General features: G+C 36.7%; 1 protein-coding gene across 1 annotated transcript in view; it reads right to left on the bottom strand.

The window, feature by feature from the left end:
* AQR (aquarius intron-binding spliceosomal factor) overlaps positions 1-21,928 on the bottom strand; it is a 111,892-nt gene that overhangs the window by 40,326 nt on the left and 49,638 nt on the right. The window contains exons 15-19 of the mRNA XM_006141698.3: positions 19,629-19,749; positions 16,067-16,208; positions 12,619-12,797; positions 9,095-9,262; positions 6,435-6,604 (exon numbers count right to left, since the gene is read on the bottom strand). Coding sequence (XP_006141760.1) covers positions 6,435-6,604; positions 9,095-9,262; positions 12,619-12,797; positions 16,067-16,208; positions 19,629-19,749 — 780 coding nt within the window. The remainder of the gene's footprint in view (positions 1-6,434; positions 6,605-9,094; positions 9,263-12,618; positions 12,798-16,066; positions 16,209-19,628; positions 19,750-21,928) is intronic.

Genomic DNA, 21,928 nt, shown 5'->3' on the forward strand with positions numbered 1-21,928 from the left:
AGATATCTCAAACATTTGCACTTCACTGGAATGCTGAGCTGGTTGCACTAATCCAGAATTCCCAAGTGTTTTAGGGCAAGAAGCTATTTTCTGCTGACAGGTGCTTGGCTAGACTGAATCAACAGCTATATTTTGAGCTGATAGCATACACTGAGTTAAACAAAAGACCAAACTTAGCAAGAACAGTTTATCCTTTAAGACAGAATGTCATAAATGAGTTTACCATTTGACTCCTATTGAGTAGGATGAAAATGAGACCCAAGTCTACACAACAGCAAGAAAATACTATGGAAGAAATTGTTAAAGAAAATGCTTCCTCTTGGAAACTGCTGCTGTTCTTCTCTTTATGGAGATGATGGGTCTTCAAATAGTTCGTGGGAAATGCATATTATGAAACACTATGAATGGATTTCAAAATTTTTTGCCCCCCAAAAAACCTATTTTAATTGCATTTTTTAAAGACTCTTTTAAGTTCCCTCATGTTTTCCATAGTTCCTCAATGCTAAGATCACACAAAACCAGAGGCACATTAATGTATAGCTCAAGTGTGAAACATATCACAATTCAGAAATACTAATATTTGCACTGTGAGAAATAAAAAAATGAAGCAAACAAAATAATTAATATAAAGGAAATGTTAAAATTTCACAATAAATGAATATAAAAGGTCATTATTATAGTTAACATACACACTTAGTCATGTACTTTTGATAATTGAAAAAAATTAACGAAAGTCAGGGCAAATTCTTAGAATTTCCAAAACTAACTTAAATGAAGTCATCTATCCTATATGGAAGGGTAAGCTATTAATTTCAAAGAATAAAATAACCAAATCAGTCATTTTTTTAAAATCATATGTGCTATACATCCCACTTTTAAAAGATAACAGGATAGTATATGTTGACCACACTCTTAATGGCATTACCTTGTCTTATGTTACTACATTTATTACTACCTGAAATTCTCTTGTTTAGGTACTTGTTTACTTGTTTATCATCTGTCTACTTCTTACCAAAATGTAATTTCCACCAGGGTAGGAATCTAAAATAGTTTAAATAAAGGATGGGTGATTAAAAGGATAATTAGATACATGAGTCTGTTCATATAATAATGATGAGTAAGATGAGGGGCCTACCCTTTAAGGAAATTATAATTCTGGTAAGGAGATAAAATATGCCTTTAACTCCAATACAAAGAGACAGAATGTGACAAATAGTAAAGAGTATTACAAAACACAACAGAAACACAGTTCAGAGTAGGTAAGAGAGATGGATGCAGAGGAAACTCTGAACGTTAGGAATGATTTCATGGAGAAAAGCAGCATTTACTCTGGTTCAATTGAGGACTTGTGAAGGATTTTTGAATTATTTCATCATTAAAGAAAGTCACAGAAACATTTTGAGAAGCAGAGTAAAACAGTGTTATACAGCAGGGGGCAATGTATACCCAACAGATGAGTGACTATTAGGAGAGTAAGTTTAGAGAAAAAGGAGGCTATTGCAACTGTCCAGGTAAGAAGTAAAGTTTACACATGAAGACAGGCTGCACGAAAACTGGAAAAAAGAGAAAGAAGAAGATGAAAGATACTGTCCAGGCATGTGACTACTGCTGAGAAAGTACACGGAAAACTGTCTAAATAAGGGCCAGCAGGTGGCATAGTGGTTAAAGCACTGGATTCCCACATGGCTGACCACGGTTCGAGTCCTGGCAGCTTCCTTTCTCACTGTCTCTCTCTCTCTCTCTGGTCAAACGGAATAATAATAACAAAACTAATAAAAATAAAGTTAGATAACTAATTTTTTTTAAAAGAAAACTGTCTAAATATAAGGAATACCATGTATAAAGTATATATTGTTAACAACAAATAAGGTCAGAGTAGCTGGCATGAAGTAACTGAAGGGAAAATGTTAGATGATGTTGGACAGATAGGCAGACAGATAATGACAGGGACTGTTGGATTATGGTAAGAACTTACTTTTCTTCTTTTTTTTTTTTTTTGTTTGTTTTTGCTTTTTAATTGTCAAAGGGCTGGTGTACTTACCAAAGGGAGATAGAGAAAGGAAGAAAGCAACCCCTATAAAGTCATGCCACAATTCCTTCTCCACTTTTCCATCCTGTCAGGATTTTGGACATGCACGCACATATGTCTGATGTGTTTTTCAAGGCACCAGAGCCAGGACTTAAAACCATGTAACTGGCCATGTGTGATCTGGCTCCCTTGCTAAGAGATCCAGCCCATAGTAAGAACTTTCTAAAGTAATTAAAATCTACTAAAGAATGTTGACCAGTGGTATCGATTTACATTTTGAAAAGATCATTCAGTCCTCTGTGAAAAATAATGTAAAGGGAGAAGTAGACAAGAATGAAAGCAGGGAGATGAAAATGTCTTGACAGGGCATCGGGGTAAATAGTGAACTCACTTAAGATGGATTGAATGTGGACTGAGAGCCATGGATACTTCCAAGGATACTTCCACTGCTTTTAAATTCAACAACAGGATAAAATAGAGAAAAAGTTCTTATGAGAAGTTGGGGTTGGTTGGTTTGTGTGTGTTTTTTTGGAGATGTTTTTGCTATAGTGTGTGCTTGCCAGAAAGAGAGAGACAGAGAGACAGAAAGCGAGAAATTGCCCCCCGGGGGGATGGCCACATCACAATCCCTTCTCCTCTTGGGTATGGGCACTCACATGCACATGCCTGGCATGAGTTTAAGCCACTGGGTCCGAGACTCAAACTGCAGTTGACTACATGGGAGTTCAGCAACATAGCCATTACGCCAACTGCTGGTCATGGATTTTTATTTATTTTTTATCACAGTAGTTTAAAAAGATAACAAAATTATCTGAACGTGTAAGAAGCACTGCACTTTGGGGAAGAAAGAAAAAAAGGGACTCTTCCTGCAAAAGCTATGATAGATATTAACAAATGCTGAAATGTCTCAGTTTAAGTTTTTTCTTTTTTAAAAAAAAAATTGGGGAGGACCAGCAGTTAGCGTAACGGCTATGTCGCTGGACTCCCACATAGTCGACCGTGGTGCGAGTCCCAGACCTGGTGGCTTAAACTCACGTCGGGCGTGTGTGCGTGCATTCCCAAGATCCCAAGAGGAGAATGGAGGGGAAGGGATTGCGGCATGGCCATCCTCCCCGAGGGGTGATTTCTTGCTTTCTATCTCTCTGTCTCTCTCTGTCCGTCTGGTGAGCGCATGCGCCCTATAGGGTTTTTGCTATAGGGCATGTGTGGTTGCCAGGAAGACAGAGACAGAGAGACAGAAAGCGAGAAATCACCCACCAGGGGGGATGGCCACGCCACACAATCCCTTCTCCATTCTCCTCTCGGGATCTTGGGCATGCACACACATGTGCCTGGCATGAGTTTAAGCCACCAGGTCCGGGACTCGAACTGCAGTCGACTACATGGGAGCCCAGTGACATAGTCATTACACCAACTACTGGTTCCTAAGTTTTATAATATAGTTTCTTTTTTTTTTTTTAAGAGGTTTTTGCTATAGGGTGTGTGTGCTTGCCAGAGAGAGGGAGACAGAGAGATAGAAAGGAAGAAATCACCCAAGGGAGATGGCCATGCCGCAATCCCTTCTCCTCCATTCTCCTCTTGGGATCTTGGGTACACACGCACGTGCGCGCGGCGTGAGTTTAAGCCACCGGGTCCGGGACGCAAACTGCGGTCGGCTACATGGGAGTCTAGCGACATAGCCATTACACTAACTGCTGGTCCCTAATATAGTTTCAAACAGTAATTTTTAAAAACCTTCCATCATTGGGGGTCGGCAGGTGGCACGGTGTTTAAGACATTGGACTCTCACATGACTGACTGTGGTTTGAGTCTTGGACCTGGTGGCTTGCTTTCTCACATTTTCTCTCCTCTTTCTGTTTGAGTCTCAGATATGGTAGTTTTCTTCCTCACTTCCCTCCCCCATCCCCCCATCTCTCTCTTGTCAAATTAAAAAAGAAAAATAATAATAGATAATTCTTAGGAAAAACAAAAAAACTTCCACTACTAAGACTCTTCTCTTCACAATCTTATTTTAGAAGACGTCATAGCTCCCAAACCTCTTTTCCCCACTAATGAGCAAAGTATAAAATACATTATATCATAAAGTAAATCAGAGCCTTGAGGTTCCACATCTGTATACTTTTTATTTAAAGAATTTATTTTATTTTATTTTTTGGAGAGGTTTTTGCTATAGGGCACGTGCACTCGCCAGAAAAACAGAGAGAGACAGAGAGACAGAAAGTGAGAAATCACCCCCCAAGGGGGATCCCCAAGGGGGATGGCCACGCCGCAATCCCTTCTCCATTCTCCTCTCGGGATCTTGGGCATGCACGCACATGCGACCGGCATGAGTTTTAAGCCAGTGGGTCCAGGCTGCGAACCGCGGTCGACTACATGGGAGTCCAGAGACATAGCCATTATGCTAACTGCTGGTCCCTCACATCTGTATACTTAAAGTGGTTTGGAAGTACACCTACTTGTGATTTCAAAAAGAAGCCCCAGTAAACAATGAAGCAAGCAGTTTCCTTTACCTTGTACTGAGGCATAAACTGAAAACCTAATGTATAAAAAGCCAGGAACAAAGCAGACCTTTAGAATGGTAATATTTATTCAACTTTTAGTCTTTAGATTCCTAAAAAGAAAAAAAAAAGACTTAACAAAATAATTAAACCTTAAATTTTTATATTTAATAGATGTTAAGAATTTAAGAGAATTGCTGAGACCAGCAGATGGCATAATGGTTATGTCGCTGGACTCCCATGTAGTCAATTGCAGTTTGAATTCCGAACCCGGTGGCTTAAACTCACGCTGGGTACATGTCTGTGTGTGCCCAAGATACCGAGAGACAGAGAGATAGAAAGGAAGAAATCACCCAAGGGAGATGGCCATGCCGCAATCCCTTCTCCTCCATTCTCCTCTTGGGATCTTGGGTACACACGCACGTGCGCGCGGCGTGAGTTTAAGCCACCGGGTCCGGGACGCAAACTGCGGTCGGCTACATGGGAGTCTAGCGACATAGCCATTACACTAACTGCTGGTCCCTAATATAGTTTCAAACAGTAATTTTTAAAAACCTTCCATCATTGGGGGTCGGCAGGTGGCACGGTGTTTAAGACATTGGACTCTCACATGACTGACTGTGGTTTGAGTCTTGGACCTGGTGGCTTGCTTTCTCACATTTTCTCTCCTCTTTCTGTTTGAGTCTCAGATATGGTAGTTTTCTTCCTCACTTCCCTCCCCCATCCCCCCATCTCTCTCTTGTCAAATTAAAAAAGAAAAATAATAATAGATAATTCTTAGGAAAAACAAAAAAACTTCCACTACTAAGACTCTTCTCTTCACAATCTTATTTTAGAAGACGTCATAGCTCCCAAACCTCTTTTCCCCACTAATGAGCAAAGTATAAAATACATTATATCATAAAGTAAATCAGAGCCTTGAGGTTCCACATCTGTATACTTTTTATTTAAAGAATTTATTTTATTTTATTTTTTGGAGAGGTTTTTGCTATAGGGCACGTGCACTCGCCAGAAAAACAGAGAGAGACAGAGAGACAGAAAGTGAGAAATCACCCCCCCAAGGGGGATGGCCACGCCGCAATCCCTTCTCCATTCTCCTCTCGGGATCTTGGGCATGCACGCACATGCGACCGGCATGAGTTTTAAGCCAGTGGGTCCAGGCTGCGAACCGCGGTCGACTACATGGGAGTCCAGAGACATAGCCATTATGCTAACTGCTGGTCCCTCACATCTGTATACTTAAAGTGGTTTGGAAGTACACCTACTTGTGATTTCAAAAAGAAGCCCCAGTAAACAATGAAGCAAGCAGTTTCCTTTACCTTGTACTGAGGCATAAACTGAAAACCTAATGTATAAAAAGCCAGGAACAAAGCAGACCTTTAGAATGGTAATATTTATTCAACTTTTAGTCTTTAGATTCCTAAAAAGAAAAAAAAAAGACTTAACAAAATAATTAAACCTTAAATTTTTATATTTAATAGATGTTAAGAATTTAAGAGAATTGCTGAGACCAGCAGATGGCATAATGGTTATGTCGCTGGACTCCCATGTAGTCAATTGCAGTTTGAATTCCGAACCCGGTGGCTTAAACTCACGCTGGGTACATGTCTGTGTGTGCCCAAGATACCAAGAGGAAAATGGAGGAGAAGGGATTGTGACATGACCATCCCCTCGGGGGGTGATTTCTCACTTTCTGTCTTTATGTCTCTGTCTTTCTGGTGGGTGCATGTGCCCTTTAGCAAAAACCTCTCCAAAAAAAAAAAGAATTTAAGAGAATTGTTTAAAATAAAAGTAAAAGCTGTAATCATTTTCTTAAATCTTTTACTTACCCAGTATGTACATACTTATGTTTTAAAAGTTACTTAAATTACAACACAGTACTTTTAGTTACACAGGCTCAAAATTACCTTAAAGTTATTTTCCTTTGGTTTTCTCCTCATTATTATATTGAAAGTGTCATATACATCTTCTGCTCCATTTTGTATCGTATTGGTCATATCTTGCTGATATTGGTTTGGATCTAAAAACACTCTAAATGTCCTTGACTCGCCTCTAAGATTTGGTCTGGGTTCAGGTCCTAGAAAATGTGAAAAAGTGTTTTAAATGAACCATACACTTTTCAGACATCAAAGTAAGTTAACAGTATTTACTTTCTAAATGTTGAGTAAGCTGCTCAGACTTACCCTTAACCATTTCCCCAAATATAATGTCATCCACTTATTCATTCCAAATTCCTAGAAGCTTAAAGCATTTTCTCCTTTCTGTAAATTCTTACTATTTCTTCCCACAAAGTCATGTGATGTTCAGGATGCAATGTCATGAACTACAATCACAAGATTTCCCCCTTATCCACAAAGAACATGTTATAAGACCCGCAGTGGAGGCCTAAAACCGTGGCTAGTACCAAACCTTATATATACTGTTCTTTCCAATACACACATACCTGTGATAAAATTTAATTTATAAATTAGGTACAGTAAGATATTAACAACCAATAATAAAATAGAGCAAGTGTAACAACATACATATGTTCCTCAACTTATGATAGTTAAGTCTGGATAAACCTATTAAGTTGAAACTGTTTTAAGCCAGAAATGTAAGGCACCTAACCTACGGAGCATCACAACTGAGCCTGGCCTACATGAATGTGTGTGGAGTACTTATGTTAGCCTACAGTTGGACAAAATCATCTAATACAACACCTATTTTGTAATAAAGTGCTTAACATCTCATGGAATTTATTGAATACTACAGTGGAAGAGAAAAATGGCTTGGTTCACAGTTGCTGCTCAGCATCATAAGAGTACACATATTGCTAGTACGGGAAAAGATAAAAATTCAAAACTGGGAGTACGGTTTTTAACAAATGCATATTACTTTGATACCAACATAAACTTGAAAAACTGTTCATTCAAAACATTGTAAGATAAAGGCTGATTGACTGCTGTAATAAAAGTTATGTGAATGTGGCATAAATCTCTCCCTTCACTCACAAGCTATCTTTGTACTACACAGTACGCACCTATTTCCAGACTGTAGGTAATGCAGATAAGCAAAACTAAGGAACGTGAAAAGTTCATATCTTTACCTTTGTTAAGTCATTCACTCATAGATCCTACTGCTGCTTACATATAGTAAATACTCAATAAACATTTTCCAATTTACTGCATAGTTTTTCTATTAATTTGACAAACCATCACTCTTAATTTTTTTTTTTTTTTGGGGAGGGTTTTTTTTTTTTTTTTTTTTTTTTTTTTTTTGCTATAGGGCGCATACGCTTGCCAGAAAGACAGCGAGAGACAGAGAGACAAAAAGTGAGAAATCACCCCCCGGGTGGATGCCATGTCGCAATTCCTTCTCTATTCTCCTCTTGGGATCTTGGGCACGCACGCACACGTGTCTGGCGTGAGTTTAAGCCATCGGCTCCAGGACTTGAACAGCAGTTGACTACATGGGAGTCCAGAGACATAGCCATTACGCCAACTGCTGGTCCCACTCTTTAAATCTTTTATATTCCATATCTAAGATCACCAACATGAAAAGAATCTTCACATACACAGAAAAATGGGTTACTAATGGCTAAAAGTCTAGAGTCTTTATCCTATCCTTTTGCCTTCTCTCCTATTTCGGGGTCTCAGACCTAACTCCAGCCTTGGTCTCATTGTGTGACCTTATGCTATTCCTCCATTCCCATCTTCTATTTTATTGCAGAGATGAATGCAGTCTAATCATCAGCAGTTCACCAATAGCAGAATCTTGAAATCACAGACAGCAGAAATTGATCCCAGTTTCAAGGGAATTTTAGTAACTGAATTGAAAAATAAGCATGAGACATGGATGTGGTTATCCGTAAGTATCATAAAGAAAGTCTGGGGGCCTGATGGTGGCACACTAGTAAAACACAATGCTCTGTGAAACAATCCCACATGGGAAGGTTTCTGGTTCAAGTCCAGAAATCAGCTTGAATATACCAGGCACAGTATGTGCCAAACAATTCAGGGCTAGCTGAAGGCTGAGAGTGTGTCAAGACTTTTTGGTAGGTGCTGTCTCTCTCTCTTTACTCTGCTGCTCAAGGAAAAAAAATTACATAAACTTCAAAGAAGAAAGAATTTCAAAGAATTTCAATAAATAATTGTGGAACATTGAAAAGCTCGAATAATTATAATAGGCTGTGTATGGTTACTAATATATAGTGTATTCTTATTGATGAGGAAATTCATTGGTATGCTATGATATATGCTTACCAAATGTAAAAAATATACAATTTTTAGAAGAGGCATTTAGAGGTTCTTAAAAACAATAATGTAAAGTATTATAAAAGAAAAGTTTTAAATAAAAGTGATTTCAAAAGATCCTGTCATTTGCAAAATTTAACAGAGAAGTCCTGAAACCCTATTATCTATTTCCAAAACTGTGAGGTAGGTATTCTACACATATTATATGTATAATCTCTTGTGTTGATTTAGTATATAAAATAACCAAAATTTTAACCTAAGATGCAAAAGGAAAAAAGGCAAAGACCTTTATCATTCTGTACACATGCTTTCAGAATTATAAATCACTGTACCGTCTTCAATGACACGCCCTTTATCATCCAGCATGCCCTGGATCTCACAGCCTCTGACATAAACCAGGCCAACCTGTTCAATAAAAGGTCTCCTCCGGTCAAACTTGGTGCCATAAGGTTTTGTGGGACGCACAGTTATTAAGAAGCATACATCATGCTTACGAAGACCTGGTAAGACAAAAAAAAAACATTTTCGCTTACTAGACTTTCTCTGTTTTTAGTCTCTCAGCAAATTTTCAATCTCTTATCTTTGGAACAGAGATATAAAAAACCATCTAAGATATTAGAGGTTATATTTGCAGTAAAACACAATTATGGGTTTCCTATAATCTTTAATATTCAATATTGAATAGCAGTAATGAAAATGAAAACCTCTCTTTACATTAAAATTAGAAACCTTTATGTCATGAATACATTACTGAATAAGCCTTCCAAGTCATGCTACAGTTCCAAAATGGGATGCTCATCATCATTCTTATTTTGAACATTCTTAATAAGTAACCAAAAATATGGCTGGCATGCAATTCATCTATAACATATTTAGCAGGTTTCTAAGATCAGTTTTAAGCCATCCATTAGTGTCATTCCAACAATATCCTAAATGTATTTCACTAAAACAAGTCAACTCAAGAATAATGCATCAAGGCACAAAGTGTTGTTTACAGATATCATCTTGAGAAAGATGGGTGAATATACAGTTTTCAGAAGGCAAATAGTGAAAATTTTATAGCTAATGTTGAGCAATAGGAGACTTAGCCATAGCTTCTCAGTGACTGGACCAAATAATGGATTTGACTTGATTCCCAGCTTTAATAAAAGTATATGTACTGGAAGACAAGGGCCATAACATTAGACCTCACAGCATCTAATGTCATGACGCCTAATCTTTGCTTATTTACTGATATTAAAAAAAATTTTTAAAGAATTATTTAATTTAACTTTATTTATTTTTTAAAATTTGACCAGAGAGGGACAGAGTGAAAGAGTGAGAGTAAGAGTGAAAGAGAGAGAGAGAGAGAGAGGGAGAGGGAAAGTGAGAAAGCAAGCCACACAGGTCCAGGACTTGAACTGCAGTGGACCATGTGAGAGTTCAGTGCCCTTAACCATTATGCCACCTGCCAGTCCCCTGTACTGTTTTTAAAAAGCAATGTAAGATAAAAAAGATTTAAATGGGCTGCTCATAACCTTTGTAACAAGATAGATACACAACTAAATTAAATCAGCAATGTGAGTGTGTGGCTAATAGCACTGGAATTATTATGGTTTGTTTTAATTTGGAATACTGTTCAAGTGGGAGTACTAGTAGAAATAATAACTCTGATTCCTAATACTGATTTTATTGTTTGTTTCCCAATAAATTCTAAGTAAAAAAGAATAAAAAACAATGAGAACTAAGAGGAACTATTCTACCTGAGTTGTACTGGTTGCACAACTTCTAATCTATACAAGTCATTATAACTTCTAAGTCTTAGAGCCATGGAAGTAACTCTTAGAAGTCATTTAAGTCCCTACCAATGTAATAGTCACTTTTTTGGCATCACTGACGGATAACAGCCTATTTCCTCCTAAAGCAGATGATTTTACTGTGGGACATCTTAGATCAATGGTACGAAAAAAAAATCTATATTACAATGAGCTCAATATCTCTTGATTTTTTTGCCCCCATTTTCTACTTTTACTGATTACCCTATCTGTGATCAATACAGGGAGTTGAATTTTGGCTCTAGGCCCCCAGAAAACACTTCTCTCCCCATTTTCAACATAACTATGGATCACTCATCTCACAAAAGTGTACTCTATTATTTCCTACTTTGCCCATCAAAATATACCCATTCTATTTCTAGTTCTACCAGAGGCCAGTTTAAAAGAAAGAAGGGGGCTGGCCTCATAGCCTAGTAGTTTGTGGAGCTACTAACAGATCCCATATAGCCAATTATGGAATCCCAGCCTGCAGCTTGAAAAACTTGCTAAGCATCTGTGCTTGTAGTAAGACCACACACTACTGGGAGTTGCTTTCTCTCCCCCCACCTGTCTGGTGAGTACATATACCCTCTGGCAATTAATAATAAATAAATAAAAGAAAGGAAGGAAGAAAGGAAAGAGTAAGGAAGGGAAAAAAGACTTATTTTGTGTTTTTCTGACAGTGGTCTCTAAGCACTGTGGGGAGTTAGGGTAAACTTCCTTTCCCCCACTTAATGACACAGTGCAGACCTGTCATCCGTTATCGACATAGTTTCTCATAAACTTTTAAAAATTTCTAACCATTACTGCTTCGGTGTAACTACCCAATATGTTACACAGTTTATTATCCACTCCTAAGCTCTTTCTCAAGGTTTAGCAATACTGAAGATACACATTTTTCTAGATGTGTACTGTACCAGATTGAAACTCTTTTGAAGGAGAGAGGAGTCACAAAAATAATCTGTCGTAAACCATACCCACTACAGTAGCCATTTGTTAAACATTCGGTCAACTTCATTGCTGGATTCCTTCAGAATTCTTTGATAAATATGGAACGTAGTCCCTATGGTTATAGCTATGTTGGAAGCAATATTTTCTGAAAACTGATCCATTAAAGGACTAACCCCTTTTCTTCTGGCATGCCAAGAAGGTAGAAGGAGATACAACATACTAGCTACTATTTCTCACAACAGAACAGTAAATAAGAACTCTCAGAAACAGCTGGAAAAAAATTATGAAAGTGCCAATTATAAATTGGTTCATAACCCGTTTCTGGCACAGGTGTTATTGATGTTTTAACTCTATTTAACTTAGTAACTTAGAATATATTTTCTTTTAAAAGAAATAATTGTGACATAGAACTCCTGTCCCTAAAATCTTGCCTAGTAAAAAATAAGGAAAATAATTCACTTAATTTCCCTGCAATTATTCTATACCCCTGAGTATATTTGATTTAATTTATTTTTCAAAAAAAAAAAATCTAATTTCTTCCCTTTTATATCAATAAACTATTATTTCTTTCTAAAATAACACATAACTCCCCAAAACTATGGTTTTTAAATTCATTTTTTGGTTTTCATTCTCCACAAAGTATATTCACCTCTATTATTTTTACTTTGGCTGCTTTTATCTTTTGAAAATGCCAATTCTCCTCACTTAGTCTGCGTATGTATGGAAGTTACACATAGGTTTCCTTCCTTTTATAGTGAACACTATTGTTTTTAGTTTTGTTATATTAATCCTACAATTCCATAAATATTATCTTATTAAATTAAAGACTTAAAATGCTTTCATCTCAGCTTTGCAAACTGCAATTTTCAGAATATTCTAATATGCATGCAATATCATGCTTTTTATTAAAAATTAAATATTTAAACATTTTTGTATATTTGGTAATCTTACTAATTAAGTAAGAAGACCACTGATATTCTTGAAATCAAACTTGAAAGATTACATTTAATAAAAATTTAAAAGGATAACATTTAGTAAAAATACCTGCTAAAGTTCTAAGTGGAAGTCAAAAAGGGCATAAGGTAGTTTCACTTTCTGAAACACAAACTTACCTTCCCATTCATCTTTGATGTGGTCTCTGACATTGAGGTTGATGGTAACATCTGCACGCACTCGAGTTGGCCAGTTTTCCCCTATGTTGGGCTTTGCAACCTCAACTACAGTGAAAGCCACAATGGGCTGGGCCATTCGTGCCCAACCACCAAACACAACACCACCATACTCAGATTGCCTGAAAACCAAAGAAGTGGATGATTATGCAAACAAAGAACAATGCTTCCACAACTTTCAAACAGGTACAACTACTAAGTATAAAGGTTGAGCTAATGTTGAAGTATTAATATTAGAAACCCTTATTTCTAAACTTCTTTTAAAAAAACTGTAGTTCCTATATATAGCAAGTACATATCAATAGTATGAAATAAGCAAACATGGTCCAGAAATAAAAGGGAAGTAGGGGACTATTCCCTTATTCCTGAAAAAAGGTATAACTCTTTGTATTTGAGCTCATTCTGGAGCCACTCCATTTTATCAAAGAAAGAAATAATTCAACATACTTTATTTTATTTCAGATTTGAGGAATAATCAACAAATAAAATTGTATGGATTTGGTGAATACAACATGATGCTCTGATATTCATACACACTGTGATAGCATCACTGAAATCAAGCTAATTAACATATCCATTGTCACATATAGTTGCTATTTTGGTCTTCTCATGTTACTAAATAGCATTCTTTTTTTTTTTTTTTCAGCTTGAAGAACTCTCCTTAGAATTTCTGGTAGGGTCGATTTGATAATGATGAAATCTTTCAGCTTTTGTCTTTGTCTCTTCTTCATTCTGAAGGACAGTTTTATTTAGTTTTATATTCTTATCCTTTCCCTCTTCATCAGGTTAGTTTCAATTGTTAATATTTTATCTCTGTACTTTAAATATTTCTATAAGTTGCTTCAAATACATTTTACAACAAGATATAATTTAAGTTTAACATATAAACAGGGGCCAGCAGGTGCGGGACTACCACATGGCTGACCGTGGTTCAAGTCCCAGACCTGGCAGCTTGCTTTCTCACTTTCCTTCTCTCTCTCTGTTTCTCTTTGGTGAGCACAAGTGCCCTACAGCAAATAAAAATAACAATAATAATAAATAAAATTAAATAAAAAGTTATTTAAAAAAGAAAAAAAATACAAACAACTGTTATTATCTATACAAATGCCTCTTGTAGAACATAATATTTAGGTCATTTAAAAGATGCTGCCATGGATTAAAAGATAAAATAGTCGAGTCAACTGTAAAAACCAGAACCACTAACACCCAAACACACTTCTTTTAGTCTCACCAGTGCTTTAGTTTTATAGTAAATACGTATATGGAAAACCTGTAACATAAAGCTGCAGTAGCAGTCCAAAACTGGAAAGCATTGCCTTCCTGGCAATGTTTACAAAGATAATCCACATTCTTTGTAAGGGCTTTGTGTCACAACAACAACAATAAGAACAACAAAAACTGTAGAACCTTATAACATTGAAGAGAAAAACCAATGAAAAGTTCTACAATACAATGAGTTGGTTAGTATTGGAGCAATTTCTAAAAGGCATTAACTTGTGTCTAAGCCCTTGTGAAGTAATTTTGTATCACCTCTTCCACTTTTACAGCTTTACTATAGTTCACACAACATAAAATTCAATGACTTTTAGTAAATTAAGAGCTGTGCATCTATCACAATCCAATTTTAGAACTTTGCCATTATCCTTAAGAAAAACCTTGTCTAACTGCAGTAAATCCCTGTTCCACCCCCAGGCAACCACTACCCTATTCCCCTTAGGCCTTTTTCTTCTATAAAATCTACTTGAAACATGAAGCATTAAAAAGTAGGGCTTTGTCTCTTAATAGCACATCCTCTCTAACTGCTGCTCAGTGGTTTTGGTAGGCTGAAAACATGACCACTAAAACCATGGGTAAAACTGCCAGTGAGTAAAACTGCCTCTGCTACTTTTCCACCCTTAAGAAATGTGGAACAGAAAGGAGCCTGGCCCCTTTCTATATCTTATACATTTTAAATTTTCTATTGCGGTATTAGGAATGTAAATGTGGAAAATGTTGTTATTACAAATGTGAGTAAATTAAGCTCAAAAGTGATACTTCTTTCCCCTACCATAAAGTGGCAAAACAAACAAAAAAGAAATCAAAAAAGAAAGGAAAAAAATGTTCTTCATTAATAGACCATGAGAGCTTTAAGTATTTTTGCTAAATTTTGCATTTAAGTGAAATATAAGTAAATTCTATTTGTGGAACCACTATTTAATAAATCTCTAGTTTGCAAAATAGCCAAAATTAGACCTAGAATCTTGAGTATATAAACTCAAGGTAACCATAAACTGTAGGAAGTTTTCTAATCAAGCACTCCCCCGGGGTCCGAACAATGGGCAATAATTTCAGCAAAGCTGTGGGCAGGGACATCAGCCAGTGAGTATTCAAATTTCACAGTGCTAGCCTGCCTACTGACTCAACTAATTATTAAGTCAAAAACATTTTGTGTTGTGTTTTACAGTCTCACCCAGAATAACTTTTCACATAATAATTAATTTAAAAAATAGATCTGTGCATAAAATAAAATATGGAAGTGAAAATAACACATCATAATCACAGTGTCCATGGTAGCACTCTGTAATTAAGAAAAAGAGAAGCCCGGAAGATACCTGAATCAATTCACATTATAAATGTTAAGCTTTTCATATAAAATGTAGTACAAAGTATATTTGCATATGTAAATAAAATACCTATAATGTAATAAAAATCCATTTCACAGAATTGATTTTACTCATTTATAATCACTTGTGAAGCAGGATTTATCTCCATCTATTTCACACATAGAATAAAATAGTGAATAAAGAACTTTTATCTAAAGTCAGTCATGTATGAAGAAACAAAAATTAACTTTCACAAGTCTCATAATGTAGAGCTACCTACCATAACTAGAATGAAATTTGACTCAGCGAAAGGCATTCTCTACATAAGTTAGCCTATGAAAAGTCGAGTTTGAACAGAAGAGTTGCTAAATAGCTAGACCTACTGAACCAGATTTAGTTCCTGAAGGGAATCAATGTGGACAGAGGGCCTAAAGCTTTCCACTGCACCACTCCAGGCAATGTTCAGCAACATCCTCACCCTTTGCCAGTTCCCTTAGAAAGGCTGAGACCACAGACAACAGTCCCAACAGGAGTAGTTCCAGCCTGCCCTCCACTACATTTCTTCTTCACTCCCTCCTCCTTTATCCCCACTCTGCTAGCCCAACCACCAAGAACCCAGACACATATTTTATATTTCAGCCCTTTTGATATATTTTAATTCACAATAAAGAATTTCTCAAAGAGCAGATGTCACTTTTGAAGGGCATCTTCATGCCAGGTATATTACTTCTAAAACCATCTATGAGGTTTCTAACAGAAGTACATCAGTCACTGTACATCTCCACTGTAAGTAGAAATAATTTACTAACCATGGCTTCATTCTGCTGACACTATCTTCAATGTCCTGTCTAATTTCATAGGTTGATTCTAAGCGGAAGAGATTGAAGTTCCTTAGGAGATAGTCATGAAGAGTCAAAAACTGTAAATTCAACTTGGGAAGGGCAAGGCAACCTGAAAAGGAAAATAAAAAGAATATAAAAATTATTCTTTGAATGAGATATTTGGTCTTTGTACTTAAAAAAAAAAAAAAAAAATTGGGACTGGCCCTGTAGCCTAGTAGTGAAGGGAACCAGATCCTATATAGCCCACTATCATTGAAATCCCATTTCCCGAGGCTTGAAAAATACATCAGGCACATGTACATGTATGCCTCAAATCCTCACAGCATATAGAAATGGAAGAGAAGGGACTACAGTCGAGCTTGTCCCATGTGGGGTGTTTCTCCCCCTCTCTGACTCTCAGTATCTCTTTGGTAGTGCATATGCCTTCTAGCAATCAAAATAAATTAAAAATGGCACCACAGATTTGATAAGAATCTAAAGATGGGGACCAGCAGTTAGCATAATGGCTATGTCACTGGACTCCCATGTAGCCGACTGTGGTTCGAGTCTCGGACCCGGCGGCTTAAACTCACAATGGGGGAGTGTGTGTGTGCCCAAGATCCTGAGAGGAGAATGGAGGAGAAGGGATTGTGGCGTGGCCATCCCCCTGGGGGGTGATTTCTCGTTTTCTATGTCTCTGTCTCTCTCTGTCTTTTTGGCGCGCACACGTGCCCTATAGCAAAAACGTCTCAAAAAAAAAAAAAAAGAATCTAAAGATGTCTGAAATACATATTTGATAATGTATTATTTTTATTTTCAAGCAGAAATTAAAACCAGTTAACAACTGCTGCCTATTAAGAACTGAGGGTGAAAGATGAGTTTTACTAATGCAATCCACATATCAGTGATTCATATGCAAGCAGTGTTTGAAGATACTTAACACTAACAGTCTTAAGTAGTTTAAAAATTCTTCCTTTATCACCTAATTTTATTTAGCAAATTTTAAAGTAAATGATACTACCATAAACTTAGCCCATTATTTATTATAAAAATTCATTATAAAACTCAATTAACATATTACATTGCATAAATTGACCTCCAGTGATGGCTACTGAGCACTACTGTGCTCTGAACTTGCCTTTAAGGACAAGGCATTGCTTGTGTGTTATTTCAAATTTCCAATTCTCTGACATTCTCTCTATATTAGTGGGCAGTATTATTTCTATTGTCCTTACTTAACACTCTTTTTCAAATAAAAAGTAACCAAGCACTCAGCAATATCAAGAAGGTTAAAAAAAAAAAATCCCAAACACATTTTACTGAAAAATATTGTCATCATTCTTATTCATACAATAATGAGCCCAGATTCTGTGGCACAGTCAGTATTATACCAAACTGCATAGCTGGAAACTACATGCCAACTGCAGATTGAGTCCTTGCCCCAGTCAGCCTGGAAACATGCTGGTGCATGCGCATGTGACTGGAATCCTGGTAGGCTGTAGGAGGGGACTGCTTTCAGCATGACCAAGCCCTGTGGAGGATGTTCACAACTCTTTCTCTCTCTCTCACACATGTGTCCATGCTCTATGTACATTTTTAATAAATGGTTTTTAAAAAAGTAATAATCAGGACCAGCAGCTGGCGTAATGGCTACGTCACTAGACTCCCATGTAGTCGACCGTGGTTTGAGTCCCAGACCCCATGGCTTAAACTCACACCAGGTGCACGTGCATATGTGCCCAAGATCCCAAGAGGAGAATGGAGGAAAAGGGATTGTGGCATGTCCATCCCCACTGGGAGGTGATTTCTAGCTTTCTGTCTGTCTCTGTCTTTCTGGCGAGCACATGCGCCCTATAAACAAAAACCTCTCCAAAACAAAAAAAGGAATAATGAACTTAAAGGCAAGAAATATTACTGTACAAAAGTCTCACATTATTTATATGCATAAACTGACTTATAATCTAACTCAATATCTTCAGGTGAGAGGCTGAGGGAAAGCTCTCTTTTGATAGTACATTTTAATTTTTTCTAAAAAATGACAGGGGGCTAGACAGTGATGAAGCAGTAAAACATGACAGACATTCTGTAAGGCTGATCCAAGTTGGGAGGTTGTAAGTTTGCCCAGAGGTCTTCCAGAGTACACTGGGCACACATGTGCCCATGATCTGGGGCTGAGGGTAGACTTAGCATGAAGACTCTGCTGGAGAAGCTGTTTCTGTCCCTTGGTATCTCTCACTCATGGAAGAAAGAAAGAAACTTAATGAAGAATGCACCACCACCAAGAGTCTCACCAAAGAAGGAGCACATTAGTTTGATCAAGCCCCTGCATCTAGGTGCCAATTTATAAGAAAAATAAAGAGCAAAGAAACTTGCTACACTATGTCATGAGTATTGAATCAGAAAAATCTAGGCTGTAGGAAACTACACATCACACAATCCAGGTTCTTCAAGACAAGGAAAAGAAAGGGACTAAAGGGTTCCAGTGAAGTAAAAGACATTTTTAAAAATGAAACTTTATTAACTACCTTGTCAGATCCCAGATCCTCCTGCCTGTCCCTTCCCAGTTACAACTTTCTCCTTTCATCTGAAGTAAGCATTTCCTGACTTTATAGCAATCACTCTCTTTAATTTCTAGTTTTAATCACGTAAGTACTCCCTAGACATAAGAAAACAATATATTAACTACTGTAAGAACATAAAAATATAAAGACTGCCTATTCTAAAATCTAGCACCAGGTTTACTGGTGTTACGGCTCTAGGATATGACACTAAAGTAACCATTTTTCTTTTAAATAAACATCCAATACTTTTGATGTCTTTAAGACAGTCACATTTCTTCTAATAATTATCCCACTATTCAAAAGATTTCCTAAAATTTCTTTTGAAATATTCCTTTAAATATGTCTGAATACAATTCTGCATATACTTGCTTGAGGTGAATTTTCATTCTCAGAGAATGAGCTTTCGTAAAGCAGTTAGAACCAAGTGTGTTGAAACAGGTAAATTAACTAGGCAATAATACTATTTTGAATCAAAACTAAGGGTTTATTATCAACTAATGATAATGCCATTTTTTTCTTTTTCTTTTTCTTTTTTTTTTAGTGGTTACTACCAGGCTCTTAAAAAGAGGCTCTAAGAAAGGCTTTGAAAAATGAAGTTCCATTATGTATAGCCTATTATACTAACACAATTAAATCCATACTTTTAGGTCCTTAGAAAACTCATGATGCATTTTTGCACAGAAAAATATGTCATGACTTTTCTGATGACCCAATATATATTATTAGGTCTCCTTAAAAATGGTGTTATTCCTTTATGATCACAATATATGCAGGGTGATATATACACTAATATATAGTTTAGCTTAATAGGAATCCTTACTGCAAAGCATTTAACATACTAAACATTTTCTAGCTTCTACAATTGAACTTTGGGGTACCAGAAAATTATCCTAATACTTAGATTTGATAAGTATATATGCCTATTTATGTGTCATGAATTTTAAATTAAATTGCATGTTACACCTGAATTCCGTGTTTCTTTACTATACCTTCCCCAGAATAGTACTCAGTTGGGACAATATTTTCATCCCATATAATTTTCTCAGTTGGATACAAAGGCATCTGGTTCAACTGCTGAATCTGAGAAATTCGACGTTCATGACGAGATACCTAAGAGAAAAGAAACCAGTAAAAGAAGGGAGTTGGGAACATCTTTCTTCAATCAATATAAGTTATAAAGAAATTCAATATAAAGTATGGAATGAGAAATTTCATGCTTTTCAGTTATTATAGCACTTTAACAAAGAGATTTTTTCCTCCTATTTTTCCATTTCCTCTGTAAGTCAAAAAATAAAAGAGGTACCAATAATGATAGACTTTGGAATCAGATGAACCTAAGTTCAGCTCATCTACTTACAAACAATATAAAAACTGAACAAGTTAGTTCAACCTTACCGATCTCGGTTTTTCCTTTTCAGTAAAACAGATGGAAGCATCACTCATTTCTCAGGTATTTTACAAAAATGAAATGAAATATTATAAAAAATAATGTCAAAGTTATTGGCACGTGTTAAGAATTTTAAAGCATTGGGACCAGCAGATGGCAAAATGGTTACGTTGCTTGGACTCCCACATAGCTGACTGTGGTTTGAGCCAGGACCTGGCAACTTAAAACTCACAGTAGGCACTGTGTGTGCGTGCCCAAGATCCTGAGATCTGTGGCATTGCCATTCCCCCTGGGCGCATGATTTCTCACTTTCTGTCTCTCCAGTGAGTATACGTGAACTATAGCAAAACTGTCTCTTAAGAAAGAGAATTTTCTTTGAGAGGTTTTTCCTACAGGGCGCATGTGCTTGCCAGACAGACAGAGATAGATAGAGAGACAGAAAGCGAGAAATCACCCCCCAGGGGGGATGGTCATGCCACAGTCCCTTCTCCTCCATTCTCCTCTCGGGATCTTGGGCACGCACGCACACGCGCCCAACGTGAGTTTTAAGCCACTGAGTCCAGGATGCAAACCGTGGTTGACTACATGGGAGTCCAGCGATATAGCCATTATGCTAACCGCCGGTCCCTTAAAAACAGAATTTTAAAACATGAGAGTCCTATATCCTAGATTAATTTCCATTTTTACTAACTTGCAATACAATCTGGGGAATGCTTTAAATCCCCTAACTTTAGTCTTCTGCTTTGGTAAATGCTGGACTTGATGATCTCTTCATGCCTCTCCCTGAGACCACATGTACCCTTAATGTTACAGTAATCTATCTCGAATGTAAAAATAAGTTGTTAACCCTATTTAATAATGCTCCAGTAATGATATATTTAAAATATGTGTCACATTATCTGCATTGAAGAGAGTATTATTTTAGGAAAGAAAAAACTGTGGTATCTAAATAATACATATATTTAAACTTTCTAATAATTTGGATACAAGAAGAATTCAAAGCCTGAGGAAACTCTTCAGTAAAGGGGGAGGAAATAAAAGATAAAAGCACTATAAATTTTAAAAATTATTTTATTTTAGGAGTAACTAATTAAATTTCTAGTATAAAAATTTACCTGTAAGAACCTAAATGGCATAGGATTAATTTTGTACTCAAACTTATTTTCCATAGAAAGCTTTCTGGAAAAAAAAAAAACCTCATTTGTTTCTATAGTGAAGATTCATTCTTAATCCCCAAAACCTGACTTAAAAGAGATTTTACACTGTCAGAAAATAGCACAAGAAAATTTTAGGGAGTGCATATAGTCAGAGGCAATGAAACATGATTTGTAAGAAAGATGGCAAAAATGGGGACCTAGGATGTATACTTCATGCAAGTTAATATGTCACTAAAAAAGTATTTTCCATTCTTGAACGAATTTAAGATCCTTCCCAAAGATTTCTTCCTAAGTGGCACTTAGACACCTGTCTCTAGGCTTAAAAACACTTGTTACAAATAGTTTCCTGTCACTGCCTCCAAAAAGAGTGCACCACTTCTTTTCCTACAGTGAATGGTTGTACTTTACATCCTACAGAAACATATTCACTTGGAAAATCATCACAAAAGTGTGCCTCATACGGTTCCATAAATATAAGAAAAATGTATTAACACATCAACATAGTGTATGTTCATTTAGGCACAAAAAATATCTGACCTGTCCAAAATGCATAGAGGTTAAGTTACTGGATTCCTCACATGGCCAACCATGGTTTAAACCCCAAACCTAGCAGTTTCAAACTCACGCTAGGTGTGTGCATGTGCATGCCCAAAATCCTGAGAGGAGAATGGAGGAGAAGGGATTGCAGTATAGCCATCCTCCCTGGGGTGTGTGTGTGTGCGCGCGCGCATGTGTTTTCTCTCTT

This window comes from Tupaia chinensis, unplaced genomic scaffold (assembly GCF_000334495.1).
Source record: "Tupaia chinensis unplaced genomic scaffold, TupChi_1.0 Scaffold000062_1, whole genome shotgun sequence".
NCBI lineage: Eukaryota > Metazoa > Chordata > Mammalia > Scandentia > Tupaiidae > Tupaia > Tupaia belangeri.